We start from the raw sequence: 27,859 nt of genomic DNA on the forward strand, positions 1-27,859 counted from the left end.
TGAAGGCTGAGTTTACAGAGTTTATTCTTCTTACAGTTTTGTCTTTTTATATAAACAGTGAACATATTCTTCATAGTGATAAAACAAAATATTCAGCTATTTGTAAATGAAAATTTTAGTTTCTATTATTGAGTCATTTTCTATTTTGCCTCCATTTTAGTATTTTAAGAACACTACACTATTTTTCAGTATGATAAATTCACAGAATCTAGCAAATGTGCAATTAGTGAAAACAAAGAAACAAAAAACATCTTAAAGCATTTTATAAAGTTTTCAGCAATTCATATTATGAGGGATGGTTAGAACATTTTGTAGAATTACGTGCAGTTTAATTAGATCTGGTTTATTTATCTTTATAATCAGTTTGCACAGGCATGGAAATATAACCTGGGGTGGTGACACCTGAAAGATGGGGATTGAGGGAGACACGAGGGTACAGGGAGTGTTTGGGGTCCCTGGAAACCTACAGACTTGGCTTCTCCAACACTCTCAGTCTCTGTGATGTGACGCCTCCCCCAGTCCACATAGTTGTATGAAATATGTTTTGGGCAAATCAGTAAATTTGGTCAATTGTGTGATTGGACCAGTTAGAAAATTGAGTTTTGGTCATTGGCTCTGGTTAGTTTCTCTGCTCGACTGATTCTCTCCAAGTATCTCCGGAGCCCCTTGGGCTGAGTGATGTCGACGTGGGCCTGTGTTTGTCCTAGGCTGGAGTTGGGGAGCCCACCTGCTGCAGCTTCCTGACCCATCTGCCTCCCATGTCCTGTTGCAGGCTCCAGAGGCTTGGAGGAAGCCCTCAGTTTCTGACTCTGGGCCCCACTCAGTCTCTTGGGGACCACTGTCCCGTCCTCTCTGTCACCACTCTCAACACTCCCCCACCTGCACCCCCCACCAGCCCTCCTGTGTCCTCATGCAGCCCCTGATGGCCACCATGCCTTTCCAGGCTGTTGCCTTGGCCCTGGTGCTCTCCCTTCCGTCTCAGGTCTACCCTCCTCCCAGACTCCTCCCCTGATTCTGTGCCTCTACTGCCCTCCTTTATGACTTCTTGTGAGTCAAGGGGCAGCACTGGTCACTCCTAGGGGCTAGAGTCATGCTGCAACCACATCACCTCGGGGCTGCATATCTGTGTGGCCAACCTTGGGAGCTTCCAATTCCAGGTCCTCCTGTGACCTGTGTGGTGTGACCTGGCCCACGTGTCCTCCTCTGGTGCTGACAGGAGGATGGATGGAAGGTGGGGCCTGGGACATAGGGGAGATGGGAAAGCCTGGCCTGGGGTTCCACAACAGGGGAATGAGGGGAAGAAGGACATCAACCACAACCTGAGCTGAGATTTTTATTTGACTGGGCCAGAGCAGCCCATGGTAGATGGTTTGGGAAGGGACCAAGATGGGGGACCACAGGAGGAGGGTCAGCAGAATTGGCTGTAAGCACTTGGAGCCATCTCAGAACGTCTTGGAAAATGGAATCATGATGGGCTTCTTTGGAATCAGCTTTTTGAGGTTTTTCTTTATCTTCTTGAAGGCTTTTTTGAGGCCTCTGCGTGCTCTCACAGGCTGTTGGGTAGGAGAAGGGTGTCAGACAGGTTGGTATTAGCCAAGGCTGGGGCCTAGGGGCTGAGGGTATAGGATGGGCCTGCCCAGGATCAAGGCCTAATGTTTTCCCCCTCCTCAGGGTGGTCACAGTGTGGAGTGCCCAGAGGGTGGTAGTGAGAGGCCCCAGATTGGCCAGGAGACGGGGTGACCGCTCAGCCTTGTGCTTGACTCACTGTGTGAACATGGGCACACTGTTCAACTTCTCTGAGCCTTGGTGTCCTTTCCAAGCTGGCTTTTCTTCCAGCTCTGATAATTCGTGATTCTATTGTTCTAAGGCAATGTTTCTCAAACTTCATTGTGAATCAGAATCACCTGCAGGGCTCATTAAAAATCAGATTGCTGGTTCAGAGCTTCTGATTCAGGAGGTCTGCAGTGAGGCCCAAGAATTTTTATTTCTGACAAGCTCCCAGTGAGTGCTGACGCTGCTAGTGTTTGAGAACCACTGTTTCAAAGCAATAGCTCACTGGGTAACTTCAGACCACTTCTCTTTGGATCTAAGTTTTCTCGGCTGTGAAAAGTGTGTGTGTGCACATGTGTGTGTGTGTGTGCCCAGGTGTGGGTGTGGGTGTACCTGTATATATGTGTATATGTGTATGCTGTGTTTTGCAGGGAACTGTAACGTGACTTCCAGGCTGACAGCCCATGGGAATGCCTCTCTCTTGCCCTGAGCTTGAGGGACGGGTCTGTCGAGACCTGGGTGTTCTCAAGTACTCTTCCCCCTCCCACAAAGCCCCTCTCCTACCCTCAGCCCTCTCTCCTCTTCCTCAAGAACCCTCAGCAAATCCCCAATCCTGTACCCAACCGTTTTTCATTCCCAACTCAAGTTGTACCACCCCTATAAATTCTGCCCAGGTCTTGGGGCTCTGCCTCTTTTGCAACATCGTCTGTGAATCAAGTTCCACTTGCTGGTGGTACAGTTCAGTAGGCACTTAATTCACAGACAGCCACCTGCAGCTTCTAGCCCAGGTATTCTCAGTTCTAACCTCCCACCCACCTGAACTCCAGACCAATTAAATCAGACTCTAGGGGCTGTGCCCTAGGCTTGATATCTTACAAATTCCCGGGTGAGTCAATGTGCAGAGGCTCAGGGTGGTCAAGTGGCCTGGACAGGTCACTGAGCAGAACAGTAGATCAGCTAGGAGTTAGTTTTTTTGGTGTCTGTTGTCAGGAGACTCCTCAAGACTGGGAAGAGTGTAGAGGCTACCAAGGGGCCTCCTGGCCCTTGCCCTTTATTCTGAAGCCCCCCAGCCTAAAGTTGTGGCTCTCAGACCCTCTTCACCTTGTCCAACATCCCCAGGAGTTTGCTTACCCCTGTAGAACTCAGGGGTTCACAGCTGTTCTCCATGCTGAGGCCTTTCTCACCAACCTTGAAGAGTACCCGGCAGTTCTTCACTTGCTGTGGGTGAGAGGAACAGACTCAGAACCCAGCCACCTGCTTGTGGGGGCCCAGTACAGTGTAGAACCATGGAATAATGGGCTCCTTGTGCAGATGTAGCTGAAGAACAGAAGCCAGGGACTCACCCTGCAGCCCTGAGATGGTGCATGGGGAGCTGGGGATTGAGGAACTTACCCCATTGTCCTTGAAGGGACACTGGTCAAGGTTGAGGTTCTCCACTATCTTGCACTCTGTCTCTTTGATGGTGAAGAACAGTGACTGTGGTTTTGATAATGTTGGGTCCTGTCATCAAGGAAACAAGAGGAATCTCAGCCTTCTATAGTTAGTATGTCCACTGGTGAAGGGAAGCCAGACAGCACCCAGCCTGTCCCTCAACAGATGGGGACTTTAGGGCCTGGAAAGGCTTCTGCCACCATCCACCAGCTCCAAACTGAGGTCCAGAAAGAGGGATTGAATTAACTAAGGCCAAACAACTAACAGTGGTAGAGCAGGGACTTGAACCCAGATCCACATGACCCTACCATACCACGCTACCAATCATACCAGTTGGAAAACCCTGCAGAAAGTACAGGGCACTGCCCAAGGGGATGGCTGCCACTGTCTTGCAGATGGAGAAACTGAGGCCCAGAATGGTGAGGGGGTCTTCCTAAAGCCTCTTCCTCCATCAGGGCAGCAGAGCCCTTAGCCCAGCGCTCCCTCTAGTATGTTCTGACTGGGAAGGGCCGTGCCCTGGGCGGTCCCTGCTCCTTCTTACCCAGTCTGCCTGGGGCAGAGCATCCAGAATGCGGAAAGCATGGTCCTCCTCCTTTTGGTTGTTGTAGACATTGATGGCCACATCCAGGGCCTCAGCTTGGCTCAGGCTGGTGTCCTTGGTGAGGGAGGTAGGCTCAGCCCATTTCAGACCCAGGAGCAGCAGCAGCACAGCCACTCCAATGCTTCTCATCTTGCCTGGCTGCAATCTGCTGGGTGCGGCCTCTGCTTGGTTTTATGCCCGCACGGGGTGGAGGGGGCTGCTTTCCCACCAGCTGGCTTCCTTTGCCATAGTCAACACAAACAGTTTTCCCAATTACTTAACCTCTTGGCTTTCCCCCAAACTGGTTGCTTCACATGAAGCAGTAAAAGGGAAAGAGGAAACTGGCTCTGAGCAGGATCCTGACACCTGCCCCTGGCAAATGTCCCCACTCATCCCAGTAGTTCACATCTGCCTTCCTAGAGGGGAGGAGTGTGGGGCTTGGATCCCCTTCACTTGTCTCCCGTGAGAGAGGGACAGCATGGTGGATGGGTGGGAGGCATTGGGTTCAAGTCCTGGTTCTGCCGTTTTTTGAGTGGGTGTCCTTGTTTGAATGACTGAACCTCTGGGCCTCATTTCCTCATCTACTGGCTCACTCAGAGAGCTGGAGAGTGTTCCTTGCAGTTGGAGACACAGCAGAATAGGGGCCACTTCCCCCTCCCCAGAGGTCTAATGGCAGGAGGGACAGCCCACATTCCCTGAACTTGGGGTGAAGGGTACATGAGGATTTCCAAGGACAGATGTGGGGTAAAGAGGTAAACGTGGCTAGGATGGAGTGCCAATGGCCTCTTTCCTGAGGGGACCTCCAGGATGCCAGTGAGGCTCCCACAAGAGAGGAGTAGAGGCTGGAGGAATGGAAGGCATCTTCCACATCTGAGGACCTGGCAAGGGACAGACCAGGGGATCTAGGGAAGTAGGGTCAACCAAATAGGGCCTGGAAGGATAAGGAAGGGCACTCCAGGCAGACAGCTCAGCAAATGCAAAGGCACAGGGGCAGGAAAGCACAGGGTTTCAGGATTATCAGTAATCATGCCAACGATTTTCTCCTATGATCAACTTTTCCTCCCTTGACTCAGGAGAAAGGATAAAGCATCCCCAGCAAGACTGGGCAGGGGCAGTAGGTATACTTCAGGGCCCCAGGAAGTGGCTGGAAGAGTTCCCTCTGGGCCGGGGACAGTGAGGGAAGGCATCTCGGAGGAATCGGGATTTGGGCTGGACTTTGAGAGATGGATTGGGTTTGGATTTGTGAGGGGAGGAACCCTGGCCACCGGATGGAGGGGAAGAGAGAGCTTAGCAGGGCTGGGAGGCAGAAGCCAGCATCTGATGTATTCAGAAGGTCAAGGGCTTCGTGTCTAGGTGGGAGGAACAGCAGGCGAGGAGGGTGCAGAAGTTCGCAGATAATGGACAATTTTGGATGTCTTGCTGGAGGGTTAATCTTTGCCCCTGGCATCCTGGGCAGGACACGTGTCATGCATGGTTCCGCTCACCACAGCTAGCGTTAGTCCATCAGGGTTATTCACAATAGCCAAAAATTGGAGACAACCCAAGTGTTCACCAATTGATGAATGGATAAATAAAACGTAGTATATCCATGCAATGGAATATTATTCAGCTATAAAAAGAAAGTTAAGTACCTATACATGTTGCACTTGAAAACCGGTGAAGTAAAAGAAGCCAGTCACAAAGTACCATATATTGTAAGATTCCATTTGAAGTGTTCAGAATAGGCAAATCCATGGAGACTGAAATTACAGTAGAGGTTCCCTTGGGCCAGCAGAGAGGTTGGGGGGAAATGGGAAATGACTACCTATTGGTACAAGTGTCTTTTTGGGGTGATGAAAATGTTCTAAAATTGACTGTGGTGATGGTTGCACAATTCTGTGGAAATACGAAAAACCATCAAATTATACACTTTCAATGGTTGAATTATATGGCATGTGAATTATATCTCAATAAAACAACAAGAACAAAAGGTTGACTTTTTCCTGGGAGCAGGCACCTGCTTCCAATCCTTGTAGCCACTACGCAGACATGGGAATTTGCACAGGTGCTGCCCTTCCTGTATGAGAGGGGAGGAGACTCTATGGTGATGGGAAACATCACAGACATATCTCTCCAGGGGTTCCCTAGGTGGGGGGTTGGAAGGGAAGACTGGGAGCAGGAGCCTGGAGGGGGCTGTCTCCCCCTCTACTTCTGCCCAGCCAGGCCCTTCAACTGTCCCTGGGCGGGTCTGACCACGTCCTCTGCCTCCCTGCCCGTCTGTCCTGGACATATGCCTTCTGGCCCAGGCTCAGAGCTCAGTGCCTGCTGCTCAGTGAGGACCAGGGGACAGAGGACTCCTCCCTTCACTCCATAACCCAGTGTTAGGGCCCCTATGTCTGTGTTTCTTTGCTCAAAGCTGACACTGATGCAGACCTCAGACCTCTTTGCATCCCAGCCTCTCCTCTAAGCCCCAATTCAGCCCACTGGGCAAAACCAAAGCCCTGCATTTAGGGGCTTCCTGGGGGTCCCACACCCATCCCCAAGCTATGACCAAGTCATCTTATCAGTTTCCAATAGCCTTTCTTCAGAGGAGCTCGGGAAATGAGTGTCCTGATCCTGGCACAGTCTCTGGCAGCAGCCTCTTGGGTGGACACTTGTTCCTGTCACTCTGTGTTGGCTTAATCCGTAACTAACTCCTGTAAACCTTTTTAACAAGTGCAGCCCCAGGGGCACATAGATTCTGGAAAGGCCGAGGTTACATACTGTGACAAGTATAAATTCCTGGATGCCACCCAGAACTCATTCAGAGACCCACGCCTCTTCCTGTTTGGGGCCTCACAATCTGCATCCAGAAACAAAGGGGTGACCCCTGAGATCCTCTGCCCTTGGCATGCAGAGAAGGTAATTCCCAGCCCCAAAGTCATACCTGGAGGTGCCCGGCCTCCAGAGCCCCCAGTGACTTACAATCCTGGCAGCAGTCTCCAGACTTCACCAAAAATAAGGCCAGGAGAAGGGGGTGTCTCAAACTCAAAGAGGTTCCCCCAGTCATCTTGGGGAACAGAGTCTGAACTGGGTGGCAGAAGGGATCCTGGGTGTCGGGAGTGGAGGACAGTTCCCCATAGGTCCTGATTCTGGGGCTCCCAAAGACCCCTTCTCCCTGCAGCCAGAGTAATGCCCCTATAATAAAATCCCCACTGGGACAGAGCCAACTATGAACCCTCAGAGAGCTGCTTCCTGGTGGTCTAGACTGGGCATGTTTGGAAGCCATCTCCACCCTGCTGCCTGACACCACTCACTGCTCTCTCCACGTGGCAACCGTTTCCCTTTAAGGTGTTGTCAAGCAGTGCCTCTGAAACATTCATAGGAAGCCAGCAGGTCACGGTGACAAAGCTGGCTCTTCCCACCCAGGGTTGTCACAGGGCCTTCTCTCCCCACAGTCCTCCCCAACCCCCAGCCCTGTCTTTTTGTCTAATTCTGTCCAATAGAACTCTCTGGGATGACGGAAATATCTTCTATGTGCACTGTCCGCATGTGGCTGTTGAGCATTTGAACTGTGGCTAGTGTGACTGAGGGACTGATTTTTAATTTTATTTAATTTGAATTAAAATTTAAATTGCCATATGTGGCTCAAGGCTACTGCATTGGACAATGCAAGTGACGACTGCATTAGAGCAGAACTGAGCAAGGCCTGGGAGGAGCCACAAGGGGAGGCAGAGTCCGGTGGTGCAGAAGGTGAGCAGCAGGCAGCCTGGTGCACGGTCCCTGGCTGCTCAGAGGCATAGACGTGTTGGAGCTGCGTGGGGTTTATGGATCACTGATAAAGGAAGAAACTGGCACTGCCCAAGGTAAGGTCGTCCAGAGGGCAGGAGGGGCTGCCCAGGCCAGGAAGCTCCAGGCCTGGCCTTCCTTATTGGCAGCAAATCTGGGGTTGGGAAACCTAAATTGTGCAACAGTTCCCTAGCCCCAGTTGTCTTTTCCTGGACTGGATAGGGTGTGTTTGCCCACAGCTGCTGTGGCCTTTCCCAGCAGAAAAATAATTACTGTTTGAGCCCTCCAGGGAAGACAGAGAGACCCTGTGAAGCAACAGTTCTAGGAACCCACACTAGGGCAAGACCGGGGTCTTCCCTTTATGGCTGGACAGTCTCCATCTCCCTGGACCCCACGTCCTAGGCCCCTCTTGGGAATTTCCCTGTGGCTTATTTGCCAGAGATTACTCATCACCATCCCATGCCATGTTGTTTTCTTTTGATAAACGTTCCCTAAACCTGGCTCTGGACCTGCTAGCTGCTGTCCTCACTGGTCTGGACTCCTCTGAGGGCAGAGCCCCAAGCCATGTCCTGAGAGGGAGCTAAGAGGAAATGGATCCTGTCCACTAGAGAGCCCGTGGGCTAAAGGGAGCACAGGGCCTTGCCTTGGGGACCCTCCATCTGAGGGACAGACAAGAATGTCACATCTGGGAAGCCCTTGGCCTAGGAGCAGGTGCAACCCTGTCATTGGGGGCCTGGATGGAGGAGAGAGCTCAGGGAATCCCCATCTGAAGGGGCAGCCCAGGTCCCCATGAGACTAAAGGTGGGGTTGGGGAGCTGTCTCCCAGCCTGGTTTTGGGGACTACATCGCAGAGGGATGATAACTGGGGGTGATATTTGGACAGATTCTTGAGCAGAAATGTGATGGGGACCAGGGTCATGGGTGGAGTCGTGGGCAAGGAGAGGGGAACAGCTCCTGCGTGTGCTGGCATGTTTGCTTCTGTGTCGGGCACAGAAGTCCTAGGGCCATCGCAGAGCAAGGAGACCTGACCCTGGCCTCACTCACAAAATCACCCCAGGGGTACAGGGCTTGAAGTGGAGAGGCACTTACTTGCCCACTGTTGCATTTGTTCCCAGGCAAACACTGTAGGGCATGTCATTCCCATCCTACAGATGAGGACATCCAGGCCCAAGAAAACAAAGTGACTTGCTCAAGGCCATGTGGCTTGGGGCCTCCCATCCTAGGTCTCCTGGTGGAACAATCCTGCTGCTGCAAGGAAGTGAGAGGGCAGGGATTGTCCAGGGCCTGGGCAGGACCTGTGGCTGGTACCCTCTGTTGACCACAGGGCGTCAGCACACCCTGCCTGTAGCCCGGGATGCCTGGGCAGGGGGAAGGGAACTTCTATGCCTGAATACACATCTGACTCCCACACACTGTAGTCCGCCAGGGTTGGGGTTACTGTCCCCGGTTTTTGCACAAGAAGCCAGAGGCTCAGGGAGGGGAGGCCATTTGCCGGAAATAGGAATTGAGTCACTTGTGTCAACAAGACCAGGTCCTTGCCCCATGGGCTTTGGTGTGGTTTGTGCCTTGCCCAGTTGCTTTGCAGAGTTTGAAGCCCACTTGGGGTATGATTGAGGGGCCATGGGCTGTGCTCAGGTAGTTTATGCGCACGCGTAGATTACTGCACACACACACATCATCGCAGTAGTCCTCACACCACTCCAGGTAGACCTCACTGGACCCTTTTTACAGCAGAGTGAGGGAAGCCCTTGGTTAGGCAACATTCCCAAGAACAAGAAACTAAATAATGAGGAAGTTGTGCTGTCTTAAACCACACTGCTTCCTTCTTCTCCCTGGAGGGGTTCAAATAGGCATGAAACCTACTCGTCCACTTACCCAATGTGGGAGGGTCCTGCAGTGGTGTCAACTCCTCGTTTTAGAGGAATCTGATCTGAGGGATGACAGTTCATGGTTCAAGTCACTCCATTTTCACTGCCTCCCAGGCTCCATGTTACTTTTGAACTATTAACCCAACAGGTCACATTAAATGCAACATCAACAACTCATGTGAACTGAGTAAACACAGCGCTGCATTTCACCCTTATAATAATTCTGTAAAGAATGATGATCTTTATATCATCACTTTATGATCATCCCTGCTTTACAGATGAGGAGACTGAGACACAGAGTGGCTACCCAGGTGCCCGCCATTACACAGCCAGCCATGGTAGCACCAGGCCCAGAACCCAGGCAGCCTGGCATGGGAGCCCGAGCATTTTGACTGCTAAGCCCTGGGCCTTCCAGTGTGCTGACCATGGACTTGCCCACAGAGACAGGGGCTGGGGACAGACATGGTTCCTAGGATTCCCTCTCAGGACTTCCTCCCCAGTGCTCCTTGAGAGGATGAACTAACTGTCTGCATGGGCTTCTTTCTGGACAAGCTGGTCATCCTGACAGAAGTTGTTATAGGGGCAAGTAGGCCCAAGGGGATGGGCGCCTCAGCCAGAGCAACTGTGGGCTCTTCAGGCTCCAGGGTGCAGACGGGGAGCTGGGGAGGAAACAGAGATGGGGCCAAGGTGGGCCTTGTTTCCTGGTGAGGGAGGGATTCTGGGGTGGGGAGGGGGTGCCATCATCTGCTAATTCAGGGAAGGCCTCCCTGAGCCTCACGGTTACATTGCACCCTGACCACATGGTGGGAGGAGCTGGTGCCCATCAAGTCTGCAGGGATAGAAAGGGGCCGTGGACTGGTCTGCTTAGAAAAGTGGGACTTGGAGAATCAGAGAGAGAGAGATTCAGAGAGAGACCTCACCTGGGGGGCTTGACCTGTCTAGGCCTTTGGCAAGGGTCCTTGTGGGAAAGGGACACTTCTCCTTTTTTCAAGGTGCAGTGTGTAAAAGCTTCACTTTTTTTCCCTAATTCTGGGCTTACCTAGAATCTTCTCATCACCCTGTTAATGGGACAAGACATTCTGAAAAGGCATCTACCTCCCCTTCCTCGAGAGCAGGGCAGACACGGATTCTAAGGGTCTGAGTCAGCCTCCTTATCTTGGTGGTGGACACCCACCTGCATGTACCCAGCCCCAGGCAGGGCTCACAGCTGGAAGGTGGGGAGCCTGGACCCTCTGCTGTGGCCCTGAGAGAAAAGGCAAGGTCCCCTGAGTCCAAACTTCCGACTTGAATCAGAGGCCCTGCGTAAGCCACCTTGCACTCTGATTCCAAGCAGGCAGGAGTGTCCAGTACCGGCCAGAATGTCTCCTTCAGCCAGTGGGGAAGGGGCTCTGAGTGGTTGGATCTGACTTAGAGGAATGCAGGACAGGTCAGTCTGAGGACTAGCATGGACACCTGCTTCTTTCCCTGTTTGACTTCTTGAGTACCCCAAAGCCAGCAAGGAAGGTGAAGGAGCATGAAGAGCCCTAGGGGTCTGATGTTCCGGGATCAGACTCCCTTTCCCAGCTGCTATAAAGCTTCTGATGTGCAAGCCCTGCTTGGCCAAGAGGTCACTGGGGCAACACCTGGACTGTGAAACCAAGTTGCATAGAAGTCCACTTCTCCTTCCTTTTCCCAAGAGCGAGTGCACAACCAGCAGCACTTGTCCAGGATGCCACCTCCAAGATGTCCTGTCCAAACTGCCAACAGTCCCATGGGCCAATGGAGGCCAGAGTTATTCCAGGCCTTGTAGCCACATGGTCAGTCCGTAGGGGAGCCAGGACCAGAATTTACCTCATGGCCTCTGGACCCCTGTATACCTTTGGTCCATTGCCTTTCCACCATCCAGCACCAGCCACTCTAGCTCGGTGTCTCAGCCAGAGCACTGGACAGGGAATCATTTGGGTTAAATTCAGGAGATGTTTCTTGGAGGTGTGGGAGCAAAGAGGAGAAGGTTGCCATGTCTGGTTGGAGGTTGGGGAAGGCTTCACAAGGTGGAAGGGCAGGCCAAGCAGAGGAGACAGATGCAGAGGTGGGAGAAAGAGCATGAGGCTCAGAGGTGCTGGAGTGGTTGGGTGTATGTGGCAGCATGGCACCTGGGATGTGCAGGGATGGGTGTGAGTGCACGAGGAGCAATAAGGCTACAGGCCCTGATGCCAGGCCAAGGCATGTGTGGGCTCCAGAAGCAGGGAGCGGGGATGGACAAGTCAACAGTCTGAAGGAGCTCCTGGACAATGGTGTAGAGGGTGGACTGTGGTTTGGGGAGAGCCTGGAGCCTAGAGATAGTGGAGTCTGGAGGTTGTGGCCATAGTTCAGGGGCAAAACTAGTTGGGAAGGCCAGAAGGGAGTGTTCTCAGGAGGCCAAAGAAGCAGGTGGGGTGCGCCCCAGTTTTCCAGCTCAAGGAAGCAGGCCCCCAACAGAACAGCAGACAAGGGGGCACGGTGGGCTGAGGCATTCGTGGGAGTCTCAGATTCAGAGATACACACCACGTGGTGTCTGCCCATCATGAGTGGTGTCCTGAGAAGGGATGAGCCCAGGTTGAAATGAGACTGGGTACAGATGTGATCCTGGATGCAACCCCACAGCCCCAGACGTTACAAGGAGGGACCTTGAAGGAGACTGAGCAGGAGCCACCAGGGGGGCGGGAGGGTAACCAAGAGGGCAGCATCAGGGCAGACAGGAGGAGAGAGTGTTGGAAGGAGGGAGGGAGAGCCTCGGTGAGGTCGATGAAGACAAGGCTGGAGGGTGGTCACTGGATCCAGTGAGGGCTGAACAGTCAGTCTGCAGATGCCCTGAGCGTGAGAGAGAATGAAGAAGTGGGTCAAGTGTAGACAACCCTTCCTCAGGTTCTGCTGGGGAGGGGCCAGGGTGGCAGGCCCTGTCCAGAGGAAGGTGGGGACATTTTCAGTTGGGGAAAGGCAGTGGAGAAGGACCCAGGCCCCTTCAGAGGGGGATAGATGGAGACCAGCCCCTGAGCTAGCTGAGGGCTGGGGCCAGAGGACAGAGTGGAGTGGCCTGAAACTGAAGAGGCGACTTTTCCCATGGGGCTGACGGGGTGGACTAGTCTCTAGGTGGGGGGTGGCTACTGTTATTCATTCGTTAAACATTACTTGAGGGCCTACTGTGAGCCAGGCAGTGCCCAGAGCTGGGGATTCAGTGAGGAGAACACTCCATTACCCTGACTCTTGAGGCCACAGTGGGAGAAGGGTGTGGGATGGGTACCTGATCCCCTTTCTGTCCTGGGAGACTCAATCTTCTTGAGCAACTCAGGCTATGACATTCCCCAATGGGGCCCAGGAGAGGCCAGGATGTTGTCAGGGAGGTGGAGAAACCATCTCCCCACTTCTCTGCAAGCCCTGTGAGGCAACGGCAGGGGCTGAGGCAACCTCCAGCCCATGCCCTGGCAGGTGGCGGTATTGGGGTGGGTCAGGAAGGCCCTTGGTTGGGTCTTTGCATCAGACTCAGGCTGGGCATAAAGGGGGCTTCCTTAGGCTGAGGGGAAGACAGACTTGGGGACCATGGAGACCCAAAGACGCAGCACACCCCTGGGTCGGTGGTCACTGTTGCTACTGCTGCTGGGCCTGGTGATGCCTCTGGCCACTGGCCAGACCCTCAGCTACCAGGAGGCTGTGCTCCGGGCTGTGGACGGCCTCAACCAGCGGTCCTCGGATGACAATCTCTACCGCCTCCTGAAGCAGGACTTGCAGCTCGAGGTGGTGAGTGGGTGGTGGTGGGGTCTGCTCCTGCCGGGCTTGGCCTCACTGTCACTCCCTGCCCCACCTCCTGGCCTTTCTTCCTGTTGTATCTCCCACCAAGAAGGCACTTCCCTCTTTCAGATAGTGTCACATCTCCTTTGGGGTAACCTTCCTGGAACTGTGTCCCTCTCAGCATGAGAGCCTCCTGCCTTAGAATCCCTGCTGTGCCCATAGGTGCACCCCCCTCCCATGCCCCCAGCAGGCTGCTGGGTGATTTCTGGAATTTCAGGGGTTTCTGGGAGCTCCAGGGACAAGGGTTAGGACACTGGCTCTGGGGAGTGACTTCCCCTGCTTTAAGTCTCCTCCATATCCCGTATCTCCCAGACAGGGAAGGCCTCTGTTCAGCCTTGAGGCTTCCACCCAGAAGCCCCCTGATTTCCTTCGTGCCAGAAGGGGGTGCTCCTCAGTAGAGCTTGTCTGAGGTCTGCTCCCACTCACTGTGGACTCTGTGCTCCTCACCTCTGAACACATGCACGAAACCCACCGCCCGGCATGCTGTGGGTGCTGTTGAAAGGCTGCTCTCTTGGTGGGGTGCCAGGGAGTCAGGAATCAGAGAGGGAAAGAATGGGCCTGAACTGGGTCTCCCCACTTCCTGCCCCTGCCTAGGATGAGGATCCGGACACCCCAAAGCCTGTGAGCTTCACGGTGAAGGAGACAGTGTGCCCCAGGACAACACGGCAGCCTCCCGAGCAGTGTGACTTCAAGGAGAACGGGGTGAGGCTGGGGTCTGGAGGTGGAGGTGGGTGCCTCCGGAGAAAGGGAACAAAGGGCCCTGGGGAACGTTTCCAGCCACTGGGGTGGGGCTGGGAGATTATGGCGAGGGACTTTCAGTCTGACCTCGAGCCTCCCCTTCCCAGCTGGTGAAACAGTGTGTGGGGACCGTCACCCTGGACCAAGCCAATGGCTACTTCGACATCAACTGTGATGGAGTGAGTGACCTGTTCTGGGCTGCAGGGGCTGATGGGGGTGTGGGTGGGAAGCGTGGGAACACCTTATGGACCAATTAACCGCTGTCCCACTCAGAGCAAGGAAAGCCCCTTCTACCCTGGGCTCTTGTGTACTTGAACCAGAAGTATCTAAAGCTGTAATCCCTTAGAGCAGTGGTTCTCAAAGTGTGAGGCTTGTTTGGGAACTTGCTAGAAATGCAAATTCTCAGACTCCACTCAGACCTACTGAATCAGATTCTGGGGGTGGAACCTAAGAATTTGTATTTTAACAAGCCCATCAGGGGATTCTAACTCTTGCTGAAGTTTGAGAACCACTGACTTAGAGGAATCAGCTTTTAGGTTTGCGTTACCCTCCCAGCTTTGCTGTGTGATCCTGGGAAGCAATTTGCCAAATTAGGACCTCAGTTTGCTTATCTATTTGTTGGGTGTAGGGATTCAATCATATTCTCCAGAGATCACAGCCAGAGAGTAAACTGGGGCCCCAAGTCTCCTGGGACAACCCAGGAAGGGCGGGTTCCTAGGTGCAGAGGGATCTTGGCTTGACCCTGAGACCAGCCCCCTCAAGGATCCTGTTTCCTCCTGGTGCACAGCCCCAACGTGTCAAGAGAATTGGCAGGCTGCCTGGTCTCATCCGGAGAGGTGGGCGGAAGATTGGTGAAACGATTGAGAGAATTGGCAAGAGAATCAAGGATTTTTTTACGAATCTCGCACCTAGGACAGAGTCTTAGAGTCCTCCCTGCCCTGGCTCAGGCGTCTAGGTTCTGAAAAATAAACTCTTGTACAAGCAGCTTCCTCCAGGCTTTGACCTCAGTCGTGTTGCGTCCTCTCCTCGCCACAACCAAGTCATTAACTCTGGGAGGTTCCCGTGCTGCGTGCGTGCATGCGTGCGTGTGTGTGCGTGTGTGTGTGTGTGCGTGCGTGTGTGTGTGTGTGCGTGCGTGTGTGTGATATGGATGGGTGGGGAAAGCTGTCCCATCGAGGGAGGACCTGGGGGGAGGTGGCAGGCCTGGGAGGACTAGGACAGTGTCTCCATTCTCAGGGTCCCTTCCCATGCCCCACAGACACCCCTGCCCTCCTCAATTCAACATCCAGCAGGGACTGAAGGAGACCTCCCATGTGCAGTTGTCCTGGAGCTGTTCCTGCTCACACGGAGGTGACAGTTAAGGGAAGGGCCAGGCATTTTGTTAAACACTCACAGACACACAGAGGGGTCTCACAGCCAGTTGGCTTCTAAAGTCATCCTGGCCGGTGGAATTCCCCCTTGAAAACTCTGGAAAAGCCCACCACTCCTGGCTTTTCCTCTGGCATTGGGGCACACCACTGTTTCTTCAGCTGGGCAGCAGATTATCTTGTGGGCCTGTTTTGGGGTCAAATGGTACAAAAAGCTTGTACCATTAAAAATGAGATTCCTGCTCTGCGGGTGAGGAGATCTGGTGAGGAGACACATGCTGACACTCAGGTCACATCACCGTGGCACCTGCTGTTCCAGACTGCCCATGTCCTGCCCTCTCACCCTTCTGTAGCTGAGGGTAAGCACCTGTGGTCTTTGAGCATTCCGGGGAGAAGCCTCAACCAGTGCTTGGGAACTGGCTGGGAAAATGTCTTCTCTTCTTCACCCCCTAGTGCGGGCCAACTCCAAGGTGTGTTATTCTCAGGTTGAGTCTCTGATGCCCAGACTCATGACCCGGTCATTAACACACCCTGCTCCATCTCACTTCTCTGCACTCCTGCTGGTGCTTTCTTTCATTTATTTATTTATGGCAGCTGTATTTGTCAAAATTGCAAGCAACCAAGATGTCCTCAAGTAGGTGAATGGGTCAACCAACTGTGGTATGTCCATGTAATGAAATACCATTCAGCAATAAAAAGAAATGACCTCTCAAGCCATGAAAAGACACGGAGGAAGCTTAGGTACATACTGCTAAGTGAAAGAAGCCAGTCTGGAAAGACTACATGCTGTAAGATTCCAACTATACGACACTCTGGAAAAGGCAAAACTATGGAAACAGTAAGAACACCAGAGGTTCCTAGAAGTTCATGGCATGGGAGAAGGAGTGAATAGGTGGATCCCAGGTCATGTTCAGGGCAGTGAAACTCTTCTGTATGAGATGGAAAGGAATACATGATATTATGCATTTGTCAAAAACCCATGGAACTTTACAATACAAAGAGCAAATCCTAGTGTAAACGATGGACTTCAGGGAATAATAATATATCAATACTGGTTCATCAGTTGTAACAATGTACCACAGCAATGCAAGATGTTAATAATAGAGGAAACCATGTACAGGGGACATGGGGAGAGGTTATATGAGTACAACGTTTTTTCTGTGCAATTTTTCTGGAAACCTAAAACTGCTTAAAAAAAGTCTATTAAAAAAAGAAGTGAATGACCCGCAAATGCCCCAGTGCAAGATAGTTTTGGGAAGAGGGTATTTTGGAGTCTCGTTGGCCACTTGAGGGACCAGGGAGATTTGTGGGTGGATGATTGTGTGGTGCTGAGCTCTACTTGGAAAATCTCTAGTTTTTACAAGATTTCCCTGGAAACCAAAGTGACCCTGTCCCAGATATCTGAGTTAAAAAGTAGACAAAGGAGAGAAGAGAGGCATGTGCAAGGCGTGGGAAGACCCTATTTCTATAAGGCCTGTTATTTACAAATCTCTTTAGGTGGAAGTTGGATGGTAGGCTCCTCAGGGCAGACTGGATGTCCGGAAGCTGTTCCCTCAAAGCAGGCTGGAGTTTGGGTGTCTCTTCAGGGTAGACTGGAGGTGTGTGTGTGGGGGCTGTTTCCTCAGGGCAGACCATTACAGGTATATCTAGCAAAGACTCAGCCGAATCCAGGGTTCCAATGTCCTCACTGTCATTATTATCAATCCATTTGTCCCCATCACAAGTTTCAGGATCCCATTCTTTTCCAATCAATGCCTTTACTTTAACAGCAGACACCCTGCAAGGTTGAGATTTTAGTTTATGTTGCAAATCTGCTACTTGCACTATGAGACTCTGGGTCTGGTTTTCAAAAATCTCAAGTTTGCAGCCACAGGAAATATTTTCTTTCAGGGCATACACAGAAACCTTTACATCTGTCATACAGCAGTTAAGTTTCAACTCTCAAGCCTTCAGCTTGTCCCTTTCTCTTAGAACTTTATGCAGTATATATAAGAGCAACCCCATCATTATACCTCTTAACTCCACAAAACTCTGTTAAGTTGTCAAAAACACTGTCACTCAGAGCCTTGCCTCATACAAGAGTATGATTAGGAGAATCAAATGGTGATATTTTGTGTATCTCCGTTGCCAACTCAAGCAATGGACTGTCAGTGCCATCTTGATTATTGGAAATCGAATAATTAGTGCCTTTGAATCTGATCAGAATAGAAAGCCTATTTTAAAAGCCCATTTTAAGATTCTGTTTCTCAACAACCACTTTTGGTACTGAGCCTTATCAGTTAGGGTTTTTTTAGGGAAAGAGAACAAACAGGAGATATCTGTAAATATGAGATTTTATAAAAGTGTTTCATGCAACTGTGGGGATGCATGAGTCCAAATTCCACAGGGCAGTTTGCCCAAGTCCAAATTCTGTAGGGCACACAGTAAGCTGGCAACTCTAATGAAGGTCTTTGATGAGCTCCCCAGGAGAGGCTAGCTGGCTGAAGAAGTGAAGATTCTCTCTCGTCTTCCTTGAAAGTCTTCAACTGATTGGATTAAATCAAGCTGATTGAATTCTCATTGTAGAAGACATACCCTGCATTGAAGTAATCAGCCACAGATGCTGTTGATTGATGTCTTAATAAACAAGCCTTCTGCTTTATTAACCAGCCACAAATTTCCTTGCAATAATGGTTAGGCAAGTGCTTGCTTGAGCAGACACTTGGGCACCATCACCTGGCCAAGCTGACACATGAACCTAACTATCACAGGTATATGACTTAATCAAACCACCACACCACATTTTCATAAAAAGAGGGAAGTGGCCCTTCTGCTTCTATTTTTTGGAAGTGTTTCAGAAGTATTAATTTCAACTCTTCTTTAAAGGTATGGTAGAATACAAAGTCATGTGTGCCCAGGCTTTTCTTTGTTGGAAGTTTTCTGATTACTGATTCAATCTTTTTACTTGTTATAGGTGTATTGAGATTTTCCATTTCTTCTTGAGGCAGCTTTGGTAATGTGTGTTTTTCTAGAAATTTATTCATTTCATGTAAATTATATAATTTGTTGGTGTACAACTTTCATAGTATTCCTTTATAATCCTTTTATTTCTGTAGGGTTTGTGGTAATATCCCCATTTATGATTTTAGTATTTAGCTTTCTCTCTTTTTACTTTGTCGGTCTAGCTAAATGTTAGTCAGTTTTGTTGATCTTTTCGAAGTATCAATTTTGGTTCTGTTCATTCTATTATTTTTCTGTACTCTATTTCATTAATTTTGGGTTTAATGTTTATTATTTCCTTCCTTCTGCTTGCTGTAGGATTAGTTTGCTCTTCTTTTTCCAGGTGGAAGTCTAGGTTATTGATTTCAGATATTTCTTCTTTTTCAATGCATCCCAAATGTTTTAGTATGTTGTGTTTCCATTTTCATGTCTCAAAGTATTTTCTAATATTTCCTTTGATTTCTTCTTTGGCCCACTGATTTTTTTAGAATGTCTTCTTTAATTTCCACATATTTATGAATTTCCAAGATTGTCGTCTTCTGTTGATATCTAATTTCATTCTATTGTGGTCAGAGAACAAACCTTGTATGATTTCAATCTTTTAAAATTTATTGAGACTTGTTTTGTGACCTAGGTCATGATCTATCCTGGAGAATGTACCATGTGTGCTTAAGAAGACTATGCATTATTCTGTTGCTGGGTGAAGTGTTCTATGTATGTCTGTAACATTTATGCCTAATTGGCTTCTAGCAGTGTTTAAGTCTTCTAGTTTCTTGTTTATCTTTTGTCCAGTTCTATTCTTTATTGAAAGTGAGGTGTTGAAGTTTCCAACTATTATTGTTGAACTATTTATTTCTCTCTTCAATTCTGTTACTTTTTAAATGCAATTTTATTCAGATATAGTCACATACCAATCGTCCTAAGTGTACAGTCAGTTGGTCACAGTATCAAATCATATAGTTGTACATTCATCTCCACAATTATTGAACATTTTCATTACTAAAAATAAATAAATAAATAAAAATAGAAGTAAAAGAAAAACCACCCAAAACACCTCATATACCTTCTCCCCCACCTTTTATTCATTTACTTTTTGTCCCTATTTTTCTACTCATGTATCCATACACTGGATAAAGGGAGTGTGAGTCACAAGGTTTTCACAATCACATGGTCACACCATGTAAGCTATATACAATCATCGTCAAGAATCAAGGATACTGGGTTGCAGTTCAACAGTTTCAGGAATTTCCTTCTAGCTATTCTAATACACTAAAATCTAGAAAGGGATATCTGTATCATGCATAAGAATAAACTCCAGAATGTCCTCTTGACTCCATTTTAAATCTCTCAGCCAGGAAACTTTATTTTATTTCATTTCTCTTCACCTTTTTGGTCCAGAAAGCTTTCTCAATCCCATGATGCTGGGTCTGGACTCATCCCTGGGAGTCATGTCCCACATTGCCAGGGAAATTTCCACACCTGGGATTTATGCCCCATGTAGGGGAGAGGAAAGTGAGTTTTCCTCCAGAGTTGGCTTAGAGACAGAGGTCACATGTGAGTAACAAAAGAGGTTCTCTGGGGGTGACTCATAGTCACAATTAGTAGTAGGCTTAGCCTCTTCTTTGCAGTAACAAGCTTCATAAGGGCAAGCCCCAAGATTAAGGGCTCAACCTACAAAACTGATAGTTCCCAATGCTTGCAAGAATATCAGGAATTCCCTGGTTGGGGAAGTTTGATATTACACATTTTTCCCCAGTCTCTCAAGGGGGGCTTTGTAAATCCTTTTTATTCTCTGCCCAAATTATTCTGGGATGTATTGGGGCTTCATGCTAACCTGTACAAACCAACCAGATCTTATTCCGTATTCAAGGTTCCTTGTAATTATGGTGTTTGAATAAACTGACCATACAAGTTAAATTATATAGTGTGGTAAAGAAAATATAGATTTTTCCACCAAATAAACATTTCTTCCTTTGATCTCACATAGAAGTTGAAATTGTAAAACACAGTCAGTGGTAGTCCCCAATGCTTGTGAGAATATCAGGAATTCCCCAGGTGGGGAAGTCTAATATTTCCAATTTTCCCTATTCCCTCCCCTCAAGGGGGCTTTGCAAATATATTTTTATTCTTTGCCCAAATGTATTGGGGCTTCATGCTAACCTGTACAAGCCTACCAGATCTCACCCCCTATTCAAGGTTCCAGGTAATTATGGTGTTTGAATAAACTGACCATACAAGTTAAATTATTTAGCATGCTACAGAAAATATAGATTTTTCACCAAATAAACATCAATTCCTTTTGTCTTCCATAGAAGCTGAAGTTTTAAAACACAGCCAATATCATCCTTTTCCCTTTAGTCTGGTTTACTTAGTCCTAACCAAGTCCATGTTGTTCATATCTCTAATTGAAGTCTGATCTCTTTTTCAGCTTTTTCAGCAATTGCTCTATGGGGTAATGCTGACATTCATAGTGGCAGAACTCCGGCTCTGAGTCATAGATGTCACACAGATACCCGAAGTAACAGGGACTGACTAGGTTATACACAAACAACTCAGCATCTCAGAATTTAGAAATAACTATTACAACTCATGAATGGAAGTGAATGGTCTAAGAGCTTGCAATCCAGGAAACTTTAGAGTAAGCCTTCCCCTGATAACCTGTGCTATCAGATTCAATTCTCAGAGTTTGCACGTTATAGTTAGTCAATATTAGTGAGGCGTTATAATGTTTGTCTTTTCAATTCTGGTTTATTTCACACAACATATGGTCCTCAAGGTCCATTCACCTAGTTGCATACCTCACAGCTTCATTCCTTTTTACTGCCACTCAATATTGCATTGTATGTACACACCACAGCTCATCATTCCATTTTTCAGTTGATGTACCCTTAGGCCACCTCCATCCATTGAAAATTGTGAATACTGCCACCATAAACATTGGTATGCAAATATCCATTTGTGTCCCTGATCTCAGTTCTTCCAAATATACATCCAGTAACAGGGTTGCAGGACCATATGGAAACCCCATTCTTAGCTTTCTGTGGAACCACCACACTGCTTTCCAGATGGGCTGCAGCATTCTACTCTCCTACCAACAGGGAATAGTTACGTCCCTCTCTGCACAATTTTCTCCAGCACTTGTATCCCTCTGTTTATTTTTAAACAGTTTTATTCACACACCATACAATCCATCCAAATAAACTGTCAGTGATTCCCAGTATAATCACATAGTTATGCATTCACCACCAGAATCTATATGAGGATATTTCTATTTCTTATGCATTCACCACCAGAATCTATATGAGGAAAAAAAACCTAAAGAATAGAAAATAAAAGATAGAAGGAAAATAAAAAAAAATACAATGAATGGGTCAGACAACATCAATAGTAAGAATCCCATACCACTCCCTTATATCCCCCTTTTATAGGCATTCAGCTTTCATATATTGTCTTTGTTATAATTCATGGAAGCATCTTACAGTGTTACTGTTAACGATAGCATGTACTTTGCATTGATTGTATTTTTTCCTCTATACCATCCAATATGCAACCCCTTGCAATGTTGTCATTCGTTTTTTCTCCCTCATGTAAAAACATTCATATTTTTGTACATTTAATCACCATGATTGAAAACTCTAGGTTTTGCTAAGTCATACAATACCGGTCTTTATCTTTTATCTTTTCTTCTGGTCCTAGCTCTCCTCTTTCAGCCATACTCACAGTCATCTTTGTTCTGCATCCTTACAATATTGTGCCACCATCATACAGTAATCTGCTATCCATTTCTTCATCTATATAGTCAATCCTGTTAAACCTTCTGTACTCCTTTGGTATCCAATGCCTGACCTGTAACATCTTTCTATCTCCTGTTAACCTGTGTTCTCAACTTTAACTCTCAACATTCACTCATCAATGTTAGTTCATATTAGTGAGACCATATATTATTTGTCCTTCTGTTTCCGGCTAATTTCACTCAACGTATTTCCTACTGTCTACCGTTTTGTCTTTTGGATTTTATATATCATATTTTATTTTATTTTTTCATTTCCTCTCTCTCTTTCTTTTTTACCCTTACTGATAGTCTTCATTTCTACACTCTTCTCCAAACTTCTCTCTCTCCTTGCTTTTCCTATCTGCCTGTAGTGCTGTTTTTAGTATTTCTTGTAGAGCAGGTCTCTTGTTCACAAACTCTCTCAGTGTCTGTTTGTCTTTAAAATATTTTAAACTCTCCCTCATTTTGAAGGACAGTTTTGCTGGATATAGAATTTTTGATTGGTAGTTCTTGTCTTTCAATATCTTAAATATATTATACCATTGCCTTCTCACCTCCATGGTTTCTCTCAAAAATCTGCACATAGTCTTATCAAACTTCCCTTGTACGTGGTGGATGGTTTTCCTCTTGCTGCTTTCAGAATTCTCTCTTTGTCTTTGACATTTAATAATCTGATTATTATGTGTCTTGGTGTAGGTCTATTTGGATGTATTCTATTTGTGGTATGCTGCACTTCTTGGATCTATAATTTTATGTCTTTCATAAGAGATGGTGTTCCAGTTTGCTAATGCTGGTGTTATGCAAAACATCAGAAATGGATTGGCTTTTATAAAGGGGATCTATTTGGCTTCAAAGTTACAGTTCTACAACCATAGAAGTGTCCAAACCAAGACATAAATATGAATATACCTTCACTAGAGAAAAGCCATTGGCATCCAGAAAACATCTGTTAGCTTGGAAGGCATGTAGCTGGCGTCTTCTTCCTTTGCTCCCAGTTTGTGTTTCAAAATGGCTTTCTCCTAGGACATTTCTCTCTAGGTGTCTGTGGTGTGCAAATTGGGATATATTATGTCCCCCAGAAAGAGCCATGATCTTTTAATCCAGTCTTGTGGGATATTGGGATCGGGTTGTTTCCATGGAGATGTGACTCAATCAACTGTGAGTGAAATGTCTGATTGGATAATTTCCATGGAGGTGTGGACCCTGCCCACTCAGGGTGGATCCCGATTTAATTACTGGAGCCCTGTAAAATAGCTCACAATAAGAACGACCTCAGAACAGCTGCAGCTGAGACAGACATTTTGAAGACAGCCTTTGGAAGCTGACACTGACACTTTTGAGAACACCATTTTGAAACACAACCTGGGAGCAAGCAGACACCAGCCACATGCCTTCCCAGCTAACAGAGGTTTTCCAATGCCATCGCTATCCTTTACTGAAGGTACCCTGTTGTTGATGCTGTACCTTGGACACTTTATGGCCTTAAGACTGTAACTTTGTAACCAAATAAACCCCCTTTACAAAAGCCAACCCATTTCTAGTATTTTTCAAAACAGCAGCATTAGCAAACCAGAACAGGGGATATTCTTTTAGTTTCTCCCAGGCAGACTCTGGAATAGCAAAAGTCTACTTTCAATGGCCATTTTCTTTTTTCTTTTTTTTTTTTTTATTTTTCTTTTTTTTTTTTAATCTTCATTTTATTGAGATATATTCACATACCACGCAGTCATACAGAACAAATCGCACTTTCGATTGTTCACAGTACCATTACATAGTTGTACATTCATCACCTAAATCAATCCCTGACACCTTCATTAGCACACACACAAAAATAACAAGAATAATAATTAGAGTGAAAAAGAGCAATTGAAGTAAAAAAGAACACTGGGTACCTTTGTCTGTTTGTTTCCTTCCCCTATTTTTCTACTCATCCATCCCTAAACTAGACAAAGTGGAGTGTGGTCCTTATGGCTTTCCCAATCCCATTGTCACCCCTCATAAGCTACATTTTTATACAACTGTCTTCAAGATTCATGGGTTCTGGGTTGTAGTTTGATAGTTTCAGGTATCCACCACTAGCTACCCCAATTCTTTAGAAACTAAAAAGGGTTGTCTAAATTGTGCGTAAGAGTGCCACCAGAGTGACCTCTCGGCTCCTTTTGGAATCTCTCTGCTACTGAAGCTTATTTCATTTCCTTTCACATCCCCCTTTTGGTCAAGAAGATGTTCTCCGTCCCATGATGCCAGGTCTACATTCCTCCCCGGGAGTCATATTCCACGTTGCCAGGGAGATTCACTCCCCTGGTTGTCTGATCCCACGTAGGGGGGAGGGCAGTGATTTCACCTTTCAAGTTGGCTTAGCTAGAGAGAGAGGGAATGGCCATTTTCAAAATGTCTCTCTTGGCTGTAGCAGTGAGCTCCTTCTGTCTGAGCTCTTAAATAGGACTCCAGTGATTAAATCAAGACTCACACAGAATGTGCGGGGCCATACTTCCATGGAAACAACCCAATCCAAAGATTCCAACCTAATAAACACTAATATGTCTGCCCCCACAAGATTGCATTAAATATAATGGCATTTTGGGGGACATAATACGTCCAAACTGGCACAGGTGAGAAATTTTCAGTTATTATTTCCTCCATTATCCTTTGTTTCCAGTTTCCCTCCTCTTCTCCTTCTGCGATACCCATAACAGGTATATTCATGTGCTTCATGTTGTCCTTCAATTCCCTGATATGCTGCCCATATTTTTCCACTCTTTCCCCTATCTGTTCTTTTGTGTTAGGATTTCATATGTCCTGTCCTCTAGTTCATGATTCCTTTCTTCTGCCTCTTCAAATCTGCTGTTGTATGTCTCCATTGTTTTTTTCATCTCTTCTCTTTTACCTTTCATTCCCACAAGTTCTAGCATTTATTTTTCAAGCTCACAAATTCTTTTTTATGGTCACACAGTGTCTTCCTTATGTCCTGCATCTCTTTCCCCACATTTTCCTTCAGCTTGTTGATTTGATTTAGGTTTGTTTGAACATCTTTAATTACTTGTTTCAACTCCTGTATCTCACTTGAAGTGTAAGTTTTTTCCTTTGACTGGGTCATATCTTCATTTTTCTTTGTGTGAATTGTAATTTTTTGTTGTCTAGGCATCTGGTTTCCTTGTTTACCCAAATCAGATTTTCCCAGACCAGACGGGCCTAGGTCCCAGGAGGATGGTGTAATGAGTATCAATTTTCCCTGAGGATGAGCCCCAGAACATTGTCAAACTTTCCTGTGAGGTCTCTAGACTCTGTACTTTTCCTATCCTGTCCAGCAGGTGGTGACTGTCAGCCCACAGCTCCCCATTGGTGTAAAGAGGTGTGGCACCTTTAATTCTTAGTGGATCCTGTCCCTGGCAGGTCTCAAGGGTCAACCAGAAGCCAAAATAAGCTGTTTCTGTCTTTTTTTTTTTCTTTTTTCCTCAGGACCTTGGGTGTGAATTCTCTAAGGAGGGAAGCCATGTGAGCTGGGCCCCACCCCCCTTTTCTTAGGGAAGATAAGCCCTTTAGGGAATTATCTCCTTCACTTGATTTCTTCCTTTGTCTCTCTAACTTAACTCCACCTTTTCCTGGTCAGTCCTGACAAATGTAAATGCCTGAGGCTTTCTCTAATAAAGTACTTTGGATGAGAGAAAAAAAAAGAAAAAAGAAAGAAATCCTCTTTTCCAGAGGTAGTCTCCAAGCCTCCCAGTTTCATCAGTTCACCAGAGTCAGTAACCGGTTCTTTGTGCCTGTTTTCTTTGGACACAGCCCTTTATTGAGGTCAGCTGACTCCAAAACCTTCTGTTTTTATTTTATTTATTTATTTATTTATTTATTCATTTATTCATTTATTTATTTATTCCATCAGCCCCACCTTCTCTCTGCTGGGAGAGACCTCAGGGTTCCTTTCCTACTTGTTCCAGGTTTATCTGTGCTCATAGCTTGTATTCAGTAGTCCAAATTTGTTAATTAAAACTGTGATTGGAGCTTGGTTGAGCTATCTTCCCTTGCTCCCAGCAGATATCACTTGTTTTTCCCAGAAGGAAGTCTTCCAACTCATCCTGCTGTGATGGTGGGGGAGGAGCACCAGCTCCACACTTTGGGTAGCTTTATTTATAGTTCTATGCTGTGATCTCAGCCATTCCACCTGTTTCAGACTTGTGTACAACATGTGTCCTATCGCAGGTGTCCTCCAACAGTTGTTCCAGACTATTTGCTAGTTATTCCTGGCTATTTACTAGCTGCCCTAGGGGACTAACTAAATTCTACACCTCTCTATGCTGCCATTTTGCCCTCCCTGCCCCTATTCTGTTACTTTCTGCTTCATATTTTAAAAACTTCTTATTTTGAAACACTTTTAAGCTTATGTGACATTTACAATAATACAAACCCCATACAGAGAACTCCAACACATCCCCATTCCCCAGATACCCACATTCACCAATTTTAGCATTTTGCTACATTTGCTGTCTCATTCTATCTATCCCTCTCTCTATCTATCCATCTATCTCTCTGTCTGTCCATTTATCACTTTCTGAACACTTGATTATAGGTTTTAATACATCATGCTCCTTAAACACTTAATGTTGCCATATACATTTCCTAAGAATAAGGTTATTCACTTCTGTAACCACCCTAAGTGCAGTTATCAAGTTCAAGAAATTTAACATTGATATCAACCTTACAGTGCATATTCCAACTTTTCCGTATGTCCCTGTTTTAGTTTCCTAGGTTGCCGAAAGCAGATACCATAAAATGGGTGGTCTTTTTAAGAATGAGAATTTATTAGCTTACAGTTTGAGGCTGTGAGAATGTCCAAATAAAGGCATCAAGGTGATGGTTTCTTCCCAAAGACGGTTGCTGGTGATCCTTATGTCCTCTCCCACATGACAAGGCACATAGCAACATCTGTTTGTCTCTCCCTTTCCTTCTAGGTTTTGTTGCTTTCAGTTTCTTGCTTCCATGGCTTTCTCTTACTCTCTCTGTATTCATCTGTTTATAAAGGACTCCAGTAAGAGGATTAAAATTTGCCCTGGACCACACCTTAATTGAAGTAACCTCATCAAAAAGTCTTACTTACAATAGGTTTACACTCACAGGAATGAATTAGCTTTAAAAACACGATTTTCTGTGTACATACATTCCAAACCACCACACTCCCTAAAATATCTTCATGGGCCCCCTCTCTTCCCTTATTAGACCCTATCCAGCAACACGTATTTCATTTCATTGTCATTGTCTCTTTAGATGGTCATTTAAAAAAAAATTCTGGGAACATACATAGAACATTAACTTCCCATCGCACCCACTTCCAAGCATACCATTCAGTGGAATCACTTATATTTACACTGTTGCAGTACCCCACCACCTTCCATTACCAAAACTTTCCCATCTCGTCAAAGAAAAATGCCACACCCACTACACGTTAACTCCCCATACCTCCTGCTCCCCCGCTGCCCTTTGCTATCTGTATCGGAATTTCTGTCTCTGTGAGCTTGCATATTATTTCATGTTTTCTTTATAGTTACCATAGGGCTTTACTTTAACCCGTAAGTCTCTTGTTTGCTTAGATACCAACTTAACTTCAATGGTATACACAAACTACGTTCCTATACCCTTCCATCCCCCACCTTTATGCAATTCTTGTTAGAGGTTGCATGTTTATACATTATGAGTCTAAAACCACTGCTTTATAGTTATACTTCGTGCATTTGCATTTTTAGATCATGTAGTGGGTTAAAAAGTGAAGTTACAAATAAAAAACACAATAGTATTTACATTTGTATTT

General features: G+C 47.0%; 2 protein-coding genes across 2 annotated transcripts; one reads left to right on the forward strand and one right to left on the reverse strand.

Moving 5' to 3' along the window:
* Positions 1–1,319: 1,319 nt before the first annotated feature.
* Positions 1,320–3,964, reverse strand: LOC119528703 (cathelicidin-related peptide Pt_CRAMP2-like). Its single transcript, XM_037828991.1, has 4 exons — positions 3,743–3,964; positions 3,163–3,270; positions 2,902–2,988; positions 1,320–1,553 (listed from the first exon to the last, which is right to left on the reverse strand). The coding sequence occupies exons 1-4, from the start codon at positions 3,929–3,931 to the stop codon at positions 1,443–1,445; spliced, it is 495 nt and encodes a 164-aa protein (XP_037684919.1). The 5' UTR covers positions 3,932–3,964; the 3' UTR covers positions 1,320–1,442.
* An 8,938-nt stretch (positions 3,965–12,902) lies between these two features.
* On the forward strand, positions 12,903–14,927 carry LOC119528714 (cathelicidin antimicrobial peptide-like). The gene is made up of 4 exons (XM_037829000.1): positions 12,903–13,149; positions 13,795–13,902; positions 14,046–14,117; positions 14,726–14,927. Exons 1-4 carry the CDS (start codon positions 12,952–12,954, stop codon positions 14,861–14,863), a joined length of 516 nt encoding a protein of 171 aa, XP_037684928.1. The 5' UTR covers positions 12,903–12,951; the 3' UTR covers positions 14,864–14,927.
* Positions 14,928–27,859: the final 12,932 nt, after the last annotated feature.

This window comes from Choloepus didactylus, chromosome 1 (assembly GCF_015220235.1).
Source record: "Choloepus didactylus isolate mChoDid1 chromosome 1, mChoDid1.pri, whole genome shotgun sequence".
Taxonomy (NCBI): Eukaryota; Metazoa; Chordata; class Mammalia; order Pilosa; family Megalonychidae; genus Choloepus; species Choloepus didactylus.

Coding starts and splice junctions, on each gene's coding strand:
- LOC119528703 (XM_037828991.1), bottom strand. CDS start 3,931: ATGAGAAGCATTGGAGTGGCTGTGCTGCTGCTGCTCCTGGGTCTGAAA. Junction 3,271..3,742: donor CTCTGCCCCAGGCAGACTGG/GTAAGAAGGAGC, acceptor CCTTGATGACAG/GACCCAACATTATCAAAACC. Junction 2,989..3,162: donor GTCCCTTCAAGGACAATGGG/GTAAGTTCCTCA, acceptor TCTCACCCACAG/CAAGTGAAGAACTGCCGGGT.
- LOC119528714 (XM_037829000.1), top strand. CDS start 12,952: ATGGAGACCCAAAGACGCAGCACACCCCTGGGTCGGTGGTCACTGTTG. Junction 13,903..14,045: donor GTGACTTCAAGGAGAACGGG/GTGAGGCTGGGG, acceptor TCCCCTTCCCAG/CTGGTGAAACAGTGTGTGGG. Junction 14,118..14,725: donor TCGACATCAACTGTGATGGA/GTGAGTGACCTG, acceptor CCTGGTGCACAG/CCCCAACGTGTCAAGAGAAT.